The sequence below is a fragment of the Sphaeramia orbicularis genome, unplaced genomic scaffold (genome assembly GCF_902148855.1).
Source record: "Sphaeramia orbicularis unplaced genomic scaffold, fSphaOr1.1, whole genome shotgun sequence".
NCBI lineage: Eukaryota > Metazoa > Chordata > Actinopteri > Kurtiformes > Apogonidae > Sphaeramia > Sphaeramia orbicularis.
Genome location: NW_021941558.1, coordinates 243,671 through 256,251, shown reverse-complemented (window position 1 = coordinate 256,251; position 12,581 = coordinate 243,671). Strand labels below are relative to the sequence as shown.

Here is a 12,581-nt window from a genome sequence, read left to right as displayed (position 1 = left end):
TCACACACATGTACAAACACACGTACCACACATACCACACATACACACACATACACACATATCCACACACATGTACAAACACACGTACACACACATACACACACACACATACACACACACACATACACACATGTGGTCCACCAGGACTGTGTTCAGCTCCACATTATGCATCACATGCAGTGGCTGATGGCTGATGACAGCCGTTCTTTCCAAACTGAAGGACAAATGCTACAAACGACACCACATGAACCCACAAACACCCAGAGCTACTTTAGTGTTTCCTCTGTTTTGATTTAATAACATTCAACTTTACTGAACATCTACATGATCAGTGAATTAAATATAGAAAATACATGACTGACACTGAAAAAACACAAAATAAAGAGGATAAATTACAATAATGGTGATCAGTCGCTTAAAGGTTAAACGTAGAGGAAAATCCATGTGTGAGCTGTGGGTGTTGAAGGGTTAAGCCACTGTCAGTCACACCTAGTTTTTGACAAAAGGAAGCTGTGGGCTGTGAAGTGGAATGAAGGAGACGCTTCATTCCACTTTAATGACCTGTTGATCGTACTCCAACCACGGAGCTGACTCTGAAAACAGGTTTTCACGACTAAAAAGGTGCAACAGCCCTGCCGTGTAAACAACCCACAGACCATCATGTACATGTGAACCAATGACAAACCACCATCCTGTTACTATGGTTACATGTCAACCAACTGGACTGAGTGGAAAACCAGTACCCAGGTAGAGTCACAGTTAACTGCTTTAACCCTTAAAGACCCACTGATCCTGTTGTGACACTGTTTTTATCAGAACAGTGACACAGATACTGATGGAAGAACTGAAGGGATTTGGGTTTGTATCCAGAAAACATGTTCAGTGCATAGATATCAGCTGGGAAATTCAACTGCTAAGAGATAGTTTTGTTGGTGTCATTATACTTGTCCAAACTAATGGACCTTTAGTTGGACCAGGCATTAAAATCCTACTCTAGTCCATGTTCTGTGTCCCATCGCTGTTCCACCACAGGAGTTCGTTTGTACAGGTTCTCCTCAGCCTTCACAGACCTGATCTGCTCCAAACTCACCAAATGAACACAAACATGACCTGACTATCCTACTGGGCACAAGTTTATGTCTGTATTCAATGTTGTGAGGTATGCTGGGAGATTTCAGCCTCTGCTTTGAATTCTTCATCCCTGCTGTTATACTCCATTTTCAGACGGGCTTCTGCTGCCGTTCACGACATTTCTACTGTTAGCAGACCATGCTAACATGTGAAGGCTGCACGACCTGATCCCAGTCCAGGGGACCAGAAAAGGTGCACATACATAAAAGAAATAATACTGCTCTATCCAGAAATCAGACGGCCATTTTATTTGTCTGATATTTGTCTTTTAAAGTCCTAAATCTGTGTGTATTCTGGTGTCTCCTCTAAATGTGTCAGGCTTGTACCCCTGTCAGATCACACATTCTTGGCTGTACGGACACTCCAGCCTAACAGCCTCCATATTTAATGCCTACACACAGATACAAATGTTTCAGACCTCAGCAGAATCATGCATTGTTTCTTGCATAGATGTGGTGTCCAAGCATGCCTGCTGAAAAATTCCATATATTGACAGAAACAGTCAATCAGAGCCACATATTTAGAATGTGGTGTACGGACACTACTGGTGTACGGACTCTAGCAGATGTGAATGGAAATGTGTCTGAGCACATGGTGGCATCTGTGTTCCATCTGGAACTAAGTCTTCTGGTACAGGAGGACACAAACATGTGGAACCAGTGAGAACAGTAGATCTGTAAGGCATAGAGTCCAGATTAGTGATGGAAGTATATTGGTGTACGGACACTCCAGGAATTTGGGTGAACAACGCACCATTGAAAACATGCGCTTCCACGTAAACATCCGTTTGACACATTGTTCCAAATGTTGTGCAGCATACCAGGGAGCAGAGCCACATCTGTCTAGTTGTGCAGATTTAGTCCTAATAATACTGAAAGAACAGGTTCCCATTCTATTATTCCAATTAAAGGGCTGGAAAAGAAAGGGGTTAACAACAAAATGGTGGATGTCTTCAGACTGAAAAGAAGAATTGATAATCAAACAGCTGTTCAACAAAAAGGATCACTAATGAAAAGCACATGGGATGTGTGGTTTGGAATAAAACAGACACAGGAGTTGAGGAGGAATTCTTTATTGTGTTCCAAACATTCTGGACAATCATTCTGCTCTGTTATAACAGTCAAACTTTGCCCATGTTTTCCGCTCATTGAGTCGACATTTTATTAGTTTTATCTGATTTTCTTCAAAATTTTGGAGGATTGACAGATCTAGTAATAAGATGGACAAAGAAAATTTAGGGAAAGTTTGGAGATCTGTTTGAATACTGATTAAGAACTGATGCACTATTACGTGTACAGCGGGACTGGATCAGGCTGTGCAGTTCACCACCGCTGGGTGAATGGAGTCAGACTCAGACCAAACCATACATGCTCCTTCCCATCATGCCTCACATGTTGGCTCAGATTATCACCTGCACAACACCAGGATTACATGGTGCTTTACAAACGGACGGTGGTGGCAGACTACTTTCTACTGAGCATACTGTTGTCATGACATTTCCAGAAGCGGTGGCCATCACCTGTACGCTGTAAGAGCAGCCAGTGGTGCTGTGTTCAGTCCCTGTTCTGTTCACCATGGATGCTGACACTTGAGTCAGCAGTGTGTGTGTATTATCACCAGATCCAGACAGGTCAAGTGCCAGCTGATATTCACTGGTGGACTCTCACTGAAAATCTGTCCTTTACAAAACTGTAGAGGCACTTCTCACACAGTGGCACCACGGGTACAATGCTGCTAGTGAACAAGAAACAGAAGAAAACAAGGGGTGGGCTTATCATTTTTCTGCGACTAGGAGTGTAATTTTCCTGAGGTAGGTAAAATGTGGACCTCTGCTGATCCACATTATCCTGGAAACATTCATTGTTCATCCAAACCTGGGTGGACACTGTCCTCCATAATAATGTAGTTTTTTTGTTTTTCCAGGTTTTGTGACTGGATGATGGGTTTCCACTGTGCACTGACCTCAGTCCAGTCCAGGCTGGGCTCTGTTTGTCTACACGTTCATAGATGCTCCATTGTTCATATTTGTGTCCTTGGGGGTGGGGGTTATTGGGCCTAATTGTTCATGCGGGGGCCGCTGACCCACAGCCTGGCTGCATTTCCTGACAGGAACACATACAGAGGCTGAGAGTTCCTGTTCTACTGACCCACAAGAACCCACAGGAACAGTGTGGACAACAAACACAGATGGACCTCCACTGTGGACGCCTGATGTCTTTCTGGAACCACTGAAGAGTTACAGCTTTGAGGAGGAGGAGTTCAGCTTTTATTCATATCTGCTAGGATAAGGTGGAAATGGTATTATCATATTAGTGTATGTTGGAAAAAGGATGTGTGATACTGTTATACTAGTATTATCATTGTTATTGTATTTGTTGGTTGATTTTTGTTTTGATTTCACTGTCTACATGTTCGAAATAAAGATTTCATTCATTCACGTCATTCTGTACTGTAATCACAGCTGTTTATTATTCACATAATGTTTAATATTTAATTATTTATTGCGTTCATAGTAAATCAGTGCAGCAGGTTTTAGGTTTTCTGTGGAGGTACACTGTAAAAATCTAATCTGTCCCAGTGGATTTGTGTCATTTCTGTTCCAAATATCTGATCCCACTGAAATCTGACAGAATCACCTGCAGAGAACTGTACACTGAGACAGAAGAAGTGATTTATACCTCTGCCAAGGAACAGCACAGGGTGTGTTTGCATCTGGGTTTGTTTGTTTGTTTGTTTGTTTGTTTGTTTGTTTGTTTGTTTGTGTGCAAGATAACTCAAAAAGTTCTGGACAGATTTGGATGAAATTTTCAGTAAGTGTTGATACTGGCACAAGGAACAAATGATTACATTTTGGTGGTGATGGGGGGGTGACCTGCCTTGGCGGAGGTCTGTGCTGTTTATTATTCACATAATGTTTAATACATTTTGATGCATTTGATTATTTCTTGCATTTATGACAAGTCAGTGCAGCAGGTTTTAGGTTTTCTGTGGAGGTACACTGCAAAAATCTAAATCTGACCAAATCTATTTGTCTCATTTCTGTTCCGAATATCTCGTCACACAGACAGTCTGACACACACTGAAACATGAACCAGGCTCCAGGAAATAAACTGATGATGTCACAAAACTGACCCATGAAAAACAAGAAGAACGCAAAACGTGTTTAATTCTGAGGAACTGAGTTCACTTCATGACAGATGGGTTTGGTTTTTCACTACTGTCATATACAGGGAATACTAATACTAATACTAATAGAAATACTAATACTAATACTAATAGAAATACTAATACTAATAGAAATACTAATACTAATACTAATAGAAATACTAATACTAATAGAAATACTAATACTAATACTAATAGAAATACTAATACTAATAGAAATACTAATACTAATACTAATAGAAATACTAATACTAATAGAAATACTAATACTAATACTAATACTAATACTAATAGAAATAGAAATACTAATACTAATACTAATAGAAATAGAAATACTAATACTAATAGAAATACTAATACTAATAGAAATACTAATACTAATACTAATAGAAATACTAATACTAATAGAAATACTATACTAATACTAATACTGATAGAAATACTAATACTAATAGACATACTAATACTAATACTAATACTAATAGAAATACTAATACTAATACTAATAGAAATACTAATACTAACAGAAATAGAAATACTAATACTAACACTAATACTAATAGAAATAGAAATACTAATACTAATAGAAATACTAATACTAGTACTAATACTAATAGAAATACTAATACTAATACTAATAGAAATACTAATACTAACACTAATACTAATAGAAATAGAAATACTAATACTAATACCAATAGAAATACTAATACTAGTACAAATAGAAATACTAATACTAATACTAATAGAAATACTAATACTAGTACAAATAGAAATACTAATACTAATACTAATAGAAATACTAATACTAATAGAAATACTAATACTAATAGAAATACTAACACTAATACTAATAGAAATACTAATACTAATACTAATAGAAATACTAATACTAGTACAAATAGAAATACTAATACTAATACTAATAGAAATACTAATACTAGTACAAATAGAAATACTAATACTAATAGAAATACTAATACTAATACTAATAGAGATACTAATACTAATACTAATAGAAATACTAATACTAATAGAAATACTAATACTAATACTAATAGAAATACTTATACTAATAGAGATACTAATACTAATATAAAGAATCAACACAGTCAGATTTAAAGAAATAAAAAGGAGCCTTTTAAAGGCCACATGAGGCTGTTGGTGTGTGTGTCCTCCCTTCAGGACATTTACAGCCCCCGTCTCAGCCCAAAGACCTCCAGAAGTGACCCCACCCACCTGTCTGACAGACAGCTGCAGTCTGTTACCAGGACCAGGACCAGGACCAGACCTGGACCAGGACCAGCAGACTGTAGGACAGTTTCATCCAGTCTGTCTGGAAGCTGAACCCCCCCCCCCCCCCCTTGGTTCTTCAATTACAGTTTTTCATGTTCTTTTCCATTTGACATGTACAATCAGTCTGTTTTTGTCATTTCATTGATATTTCCTGGATCTTGAAAATGCAGGAAAAATCTGTCAAATAACAATGAAAATTTCGTTAAATTGCAGATTTTTTTACAGTGTATATTCTGTCTATCATTATAAGTGTTTATAGGTTATAGTTCTATTCTATTTTTTGATATTTTTTTCTGTGTTCATTTACACTGTGCAGTCTTAGACTTGTAATTTCAGTTTTCTGTATTTGATGCACATTTGCCAAAAACTTTGACAGATGATATTAAAGTGTTTATGTCTGTGTATTTTTGATAAAGACAATAATGCGTTTTTAACTTAATCGTTTGGTTTTTATTAAATCCTTAACTGTTCATCCTACAAATTGGGACCAACTTGAACACAGATATTCAACTTTACATTCACATTCTCAACTGAAGTAACATCATGTAAAAATAACAGCAGTGTTTCTTCAACATTAACCCAAGTTCCTCAAAGGCAGTTCACAAAACATTACACAATATACAATATGTACATTATCAGCGTATGTCAAACAAATAGAAAGTTCAATCTGTCTGCGAAATGCCGGGCAGATTTCAGTAGTAAGAACAAAAACAAATGCCCACAACACCAAAAACAGCAACAACCTGCTTCAGAAACGAGCAGGAACACACGAACCAAAAGGATTTGCATCCAAATAGTGACGGTCTGTGTTTATTGCTTCGGTTGAACAGGAGGGGGAGAAAAATAACTAGGTATTAAAAACGGGTAATAAAATCCATTATCCTATTACAAATTTATTCAAACAGTTGATACATGTTCTTTATTCCATGGAAAATGAACGTTAATCTTCATATCAGAATCAAATATCGTACTTATCTCTGAACACATGGACTGAATAAACTGTCTTGGTTAATTCAACAGATGTTTTTAGCTCAGTAGTTCTTATTTTTCTACTTCTTTCCATGTCTAGTTTGCTACTGGACGAATTGGCATAATATCAATAGGTATAATCAACAGGCATAAATAAGCTGCTGCTATAGCTTACGCCTTTTCACCCATTTTAATATAGAAATCCAAACTGTATGTATGGACATATGTTCTGTTAAATGGACAAATAACTTACTACTGCCACTCCTACTAAACACTCAGTTTATTTAAATCCAGGTTAAAGACCCGCCTGTTCTCAGCAGCATTTGAAAAGAGTGTTTATTCTTCTAAGCTTCAAGTTTTTATCTGTTTTATCCGTTTTATCTGTTTATCTGATTTGTTTTTCTCATGCCTATACTTCTTAGTGCTTCTGCTGTAATGCTTTTAATGTTTTTTGTACTGCACTTTGAATTGTCTTGTACATGAAAAGTGCTCTAGAAATAAACCTGCCTCACCTGGCCTGCCTACTTTCATTTTTCCATGAATAAAGAACATGTATTATTTGTTTCAGTACATTTCTAATAAGGATATGGATTTAACTACCAGTTTTTAAAGCTTAGTTCCTTCTGACCACCCTGTAAAGGTTTCAAACATGCCTCTGATGGTTTCTCTGAGCTGAGGTGAAGCCCTGGAGTGAAGATGAGAACTGATGAAGTGCATCAGAAGGCACTGGAGGCCTCCAGCAACAACAACTATCACTAAAAAGTACGACAAACACACATTTTTTGGTCCTGTACAAAAATTACGACTTTTTGGAAAGCTGTTGGTACAAAAATAGAGCAGATTTTGGGTTTGGGACTGCAGCAACCCATTTTTCTGCTTCTGCCTGGAGATTTCCCCGACGGCTCGACGGTGAATGACAGGTACCTCCTGAGGAGTTTTGGCGGCTGCATGAACCTCCCTGCAGCAGCAGCGGCAGCACGAGCCTCCGTTTCCCACAATGCACATCGCGACAAAAAAATTCCGAAGATGCCCGAGTTCCCTCCCGGCTCTGAATGTAAACACACGGGTTTGTTTCTGGTGGATGGCACTTCGAAATAGTTCACCGTAATGCACGAGATTCAGGTGAGTAATGACAGAAAGACCTACAGGTTCATGATACTGAGGACATAACTGAGGTTCACATCTGATGAAAAATTCCTCATGAAAGTCTCCTGCACCTTTAGTTGGTTTGGTTCCACTGGCGCCGTTGAGGCGAGCACCTGTGGAGCGCTTCTCTTTCGCTCCTCCTCCTCCAGCGATGCCAGCGTCTAGAGCGCACACGTCGGGGCGCGCATCTGCTCCACTCCCTAACCCTAACCCCCCCAACACACACACCCCCCCACTCCCTAACCCTAACCCCCCACTCCCGTCCACTCCACCCCCCCACCCCCACCCCACTCCACACAGGTTGCTGCACACCAGCGTGGCTTTTTGTTAGCCTTTTGTTAGCCTTCCTTTTTTGTTTGTCCAGGTGGATCTGGACGTCCTGTTTTCACTTTTTCTTTGGTTAGGACTTATTTTGTGGTTTGTTTTTTTTTTGACAGGCTAGCGGTGCGCTGGCAGCTCCTGCGGCCCTGTACGGGGTTGGCCTGTCCAGCCCTTATGGTTAGTTTGCCAGTCCACTCTGGTCTTTTCTTTTGTTACTTTGGGAACAGGGTTCTAAATGGGTTTGGATTCTGCTTCATTAAAAGCAGCGTGTTTTCAACAGGAAAAAGAAGTAAATCAACGAAGAACGAAACAGAATAAATCAAATACAATAAAAAACGTTCTTTTGAATTATACCCTTTGACTCTGGTGTCCTTTGTAAATATGTTTCACCTTCAGGTGGTAACAACATTACAAATGTACAGTGTCATCACATGATAAGAGGCATTAAGGTTTAACAGATAATAAGTAAAAGTCAAAAGGGCTGGAATGACTCCACTTTGTAAAATCGTAGAAGAAGACGAGAACCCACCACTGCAGAAAAACTGAACTTTTTGGAAAACAGTCCACAGAGTCTTTTTTTTGTTTGTTTGTTTTCAGCTGAGAACATTTAAAGGAGTCCGGTCAAATAAACCCCAGCCTGTTTTCTTTGGCGTGCCCCCCCACCCCCACCCCCCAGCTCAGTTGGTGCTCTTCAGCTCAAAGCGGCTGTACACCTGCTTGGACTTCATCTTGTTGTACTGGTTGACCAGGTCCAGTTTACTGTGGCCCAGCGTCATGCGCTTCTGGTCCTGACGGTTCATCAGAGTGACCGGAGACGGCGGCGGGGGCGGGCTCTGCTGGCTCTCCGGTTCGGCCTGGGACAGGTCGGGTCCTCCCCACGGCGAGGTGCCGTGGGGGGAGGGTGACCTGCGGAAGTTGTAGGTGTCCTTGTCTTTGGACGGAGGCAGGAAGAGGTCGGACAGCTTGTTGAGGAACTGGTTGGAAGTAGTCCTCTGCTTGGAGTTGAGTTTGCTCTCGTTGATGGGGGAGGGGATCTGGGGCTTTGGGTTCAGGTTGGAGTTGGAGCTCCAGGAACGAACCCAGAGGTGTGGAACATACTGGGTTTGTGGTCGTACAAACCCAGCGCCTGGAACTTGGAGGCGGTGCCACCGATGTTGGAGCGCATCACGTCCATGGCGCTGGGCTTGTTCCACTCGATGCCCATTGGCTGACCGTAGGTCTGAGACGGCCTATCGGGGACAGGGCTGTGATTGTTGACCCGAGGGCCCGGTGTTATCTGGGTCTGGGGCGTGGGGGTTTGGCCCCCTCCCCTCTCTATGGCTCCGCCCCTCCTCTCGGGGCTCAGGTGGGAGTTGCTGTTGTTGTTGGGCTCCTTCTTGTCCAGACCTTGGGTGACTTTGTAGACGGTGTTGGAGCTCATTCCAGGCGCCGCTTTCACACTGGACACGCTGTTACTGGATTGGCTGCTGGAGTTTTCAGAGCACACCCTGTCCCTCTGTCTGCTGGAGGACGGACACACAGCAAACATCAGCACAACGGGTACTTATTTAAACAAAAGCGTGGACAAATATGTGAAAGATTCATTCATTCATTCTCTTTCTCTTTCTCCAGGGCCGGGTCGCGGGGGTAACAGTCTAAGCAGGGACGCCCAGACTTCCCTCTCCCCAGACTCCTCCTCCAGCTCTACTGTGGGGACCCCGAGGCGTTCCCAGGCCAGCCGAGAGACATAGTCTCTCCAACGTGTCCTAGGTCTTCCCTGAGGTCTCCTCCCGGCGGGACATGCCCGGAACACCTCCCCAGGGAGGCGTCCAGGAGGCATCCGAAACAGATGCCCGAGCCACCTCAGCTGGCCCCTCTGGATGTGGAGGAGCAGCGGCTGGGTTCCAGAGCCTCAGCTGTGTGTGGAGATGAGCCCCACTAGATCTAGACTGTATCTCTCAACCTCCCTCACAAGCTCCGGCTCCCTCCCCCCCAGTGAAGTGACATTCCATGTCCAAGAGCCAGAGTCTGTGTCCGGGGATCGAGTCGTCGAGCCCCCTGCCGTTGACTGACACCCAATCCACATTGCACCTGGCCCCTACGGCTCCCTTGGTGGGTGGTGGGTCCACCGGAGATGTGTGAAAGACAGTATTGGTTTGGATTTACACACATTTTATTGTAAATGTAGTAGTGGGAAATCCGATTCTTTTTACTAACTCGATTCTTTTGGTTCGTTCTTCTGTTATGAATCGATTCCGAAATGATCCAAACCAGTACTGTTGATTAGAAAATGTAATTCTGAAGTTGTAGCATTAAAGTAACAGCTTATTTTAGATTTATCGACACAATTACTTTGGATTTATTCGTAGGTTATCTTTGCAATTAACTGCAGCATCTTTTTACATTTAAAAAACCATAAATCCAACAAATTCCAACCTTTTCTTTCTTGGAGTGTGTGTTTGGTTTGGTTGGTACCTGTCCGACAGTAGATCCAGACCCAGGACTGGACCCAGGCCCATGTTGAGGCCCATCCCTGGGCCCATCATGGCCTGGTACGCTGGGTAGTAGGGCATCCCCTCCTCGTCCGGGTTGAAGAAGCACTCGATGATCTGCGAGTCGGCGTACAGACAGCGGAACTCCCGGTCGAAGCTGTCCGTGATGCGACCGGAGAAATGCATCACCATGTTACTGTGGACCTGAGCCGACAACCAGGTGAAACTGGAAGGGACACAAGACAGAGGAGGGTCAACTGGGAACACTGGGAAAGGCACACTTCTGCTCTAATTAAACATGTATTCTTAAAGGAAGTGTCTAAATATGGGTTCTTCTATAAACTGGTCCTAAAAACAGGACAGAAGGTTAAACATTCAAACCAGATATAGACCAATGTTCTGAAGCAGATTTGGAAGAACTTTGGGTCCATTTAAAAAAAAAAAAAAAAAAATTTACTCAGATAAAAGACGAACTATTTTTCAGATAAAACACATTTTTATGTTATTTTGCATCATATTTTATATAAATCCACATGTAACACAGTCAAAAGGACACAAAAATACACACTACTATTATTGTGAATATCTCTTTATTCTCTAACAGGTGCATTTTGGGAACCGTAGTAAATATTCAAGGCAGAGTGTTTGACAAAAATGACAGCTGTTGTAAAATCACTGGTGATTTCTATGTGTTTAAATGTTCAGGTTCTATATGTAACCCCAGTGGACACGATGGGTTCCAGCCTAAACCTGGAATGAGACTCAGATTGAACCAAACCCATGTGTGGATTAGAAAACCCACTGGGATCCACACATTGAACACAGTGTCTGTATTTAGAGTCTATAGAAGAGCATTTACACACATGTTTACACAGCTAATGCACTGACACCGAGGCACATTTAACTGTCTTTTTTTTGGTTACTTATTTTATTTACTTGCACATACAGTATAACATAAGACAAATACACATACATATCTGTCTTAATAGAGAGAGGGGTACAAAAATGTGCAGGTGAGGTGGGAAACCCAAAAGGCTCACAGAATGTCCTCAGCTTGACTTAGTTCTATTTTAAACAAAATAAAAGAATGTCATTTGCATACCTTCCGTGAAGTAGAGGGAGAAATAAAAATGATATAAAAGTAAAAGAAATGATGGTTATATATCTATAAACATCATTTCTTTCAATAACACAAAGAGTAAAAAGACATGAATAATAATGATGATGCAATAATACTAGTTTTAACAGAAACACTCAATACATAGATAAATAATAAATAGATGGATGGGAAGAAGTGAAATTCCAAAGGGAAAGGAACCCTAATACAGCTAAATTAGGTTAAAATAATGTCCATATTTGGGTCATATTTTTGGACCCAATATTTGATTATAACTTCATTAATTATGGGATGGATCACAGTAAGAGGATAATTTATTTTTGGTGCATTTATCTGAGGCAGGGCTGTCAAACCTGTCAAACCCCCAAAGGTTCCAGTCCCACCCCTGGGATGAATTTACACAGTGTCTAAACTCCACAGTCCAGGCTGTGGAACTCATGTTAGTGTGGGTTCCACATCCAGACCAACCTGATCTACAGTCCAATAAGAACAGCAGAAGAACCCACACAGAAGAAGGACTGCAGATTTACTACTGGGTTTGATGGAACAAATAATATGACATTATGTCTGTAAATAATGACAACTGCAAATGTTTGTCTTTGTTTTAGTGAAAAAATCACATTAAATGATGAAACTCTTTCCATTTCCAAACTCTCCTGTACCAATAAACTGTGACTAACCTGAACAAATGTGTCCAACCTGAAATGTCTGTATTAAATTCAGTCCAGTTTGAACTCTTTTCTTCCTGTTCCTCAGTGTTTAGTGTCTTTGCAGATCTGATCCAGAATGCACATGGACTAATGAGAAGTGGAGGAAGAAGACTGAGAACATTACACTGATTTTACTGAAGAAATGTCAGTTTTTTCAGGTTCTTCACATCTGTTTTATTTGGATAGTTTATAAACGTAAGTATTTTCATAATTTAATTTTTTATTTTTTATTTTTTTTTACTAAAACACAGACAT

General features: G+C 40.7%; 1 protein-coding gene and 1 long non-coding RNA gene across 2 annotated transcripts in view; one reads left to right on the top strand and one right to left on the bottom strand.

The window, feature by feature from the left end:
• The window catches only part of LOC115416092 (uncharacterized), a 16,128-nt gene extending 14,476 nt beyond the window's left edge, over nucleotides 1-1,652 (top strand). Inside the window, exon 3 of the long non-coding RNA XR_003934919.1 lies at nucleotides 1,642-1,652. This is a non-coding gene — a long non-coding RNA (uncharacterized LOC115416092). The remainder of the gene's footprint in view (nucleotides 1-1,641) is intronic.
• Nucleotides 1,653-8,690: 7,038 nt separating this feature from the next.
• Nucleotides 8,691-12,581, bottom strand: part of LOC115416091 (protein FAM83C-like) — a 38,010-nt gene continuing 34,119 nt past the window's right edge. Inside the window, 3 exon segments of the mRNA XM_030129798.1 lie at nucleotides 8,691-9,110; nucleotides 9,113-9,527; nucleotides 10,483-10,725. Coding sequence (XP_029985658.1) covers nucleotides 8,706-9,110; nucleotides 9,113-9,527; nucleotides 10,483-10,725 — 1,063 coding nt within the window. The 3' untranslated portion in view covers nucleotides 8,691-8,705.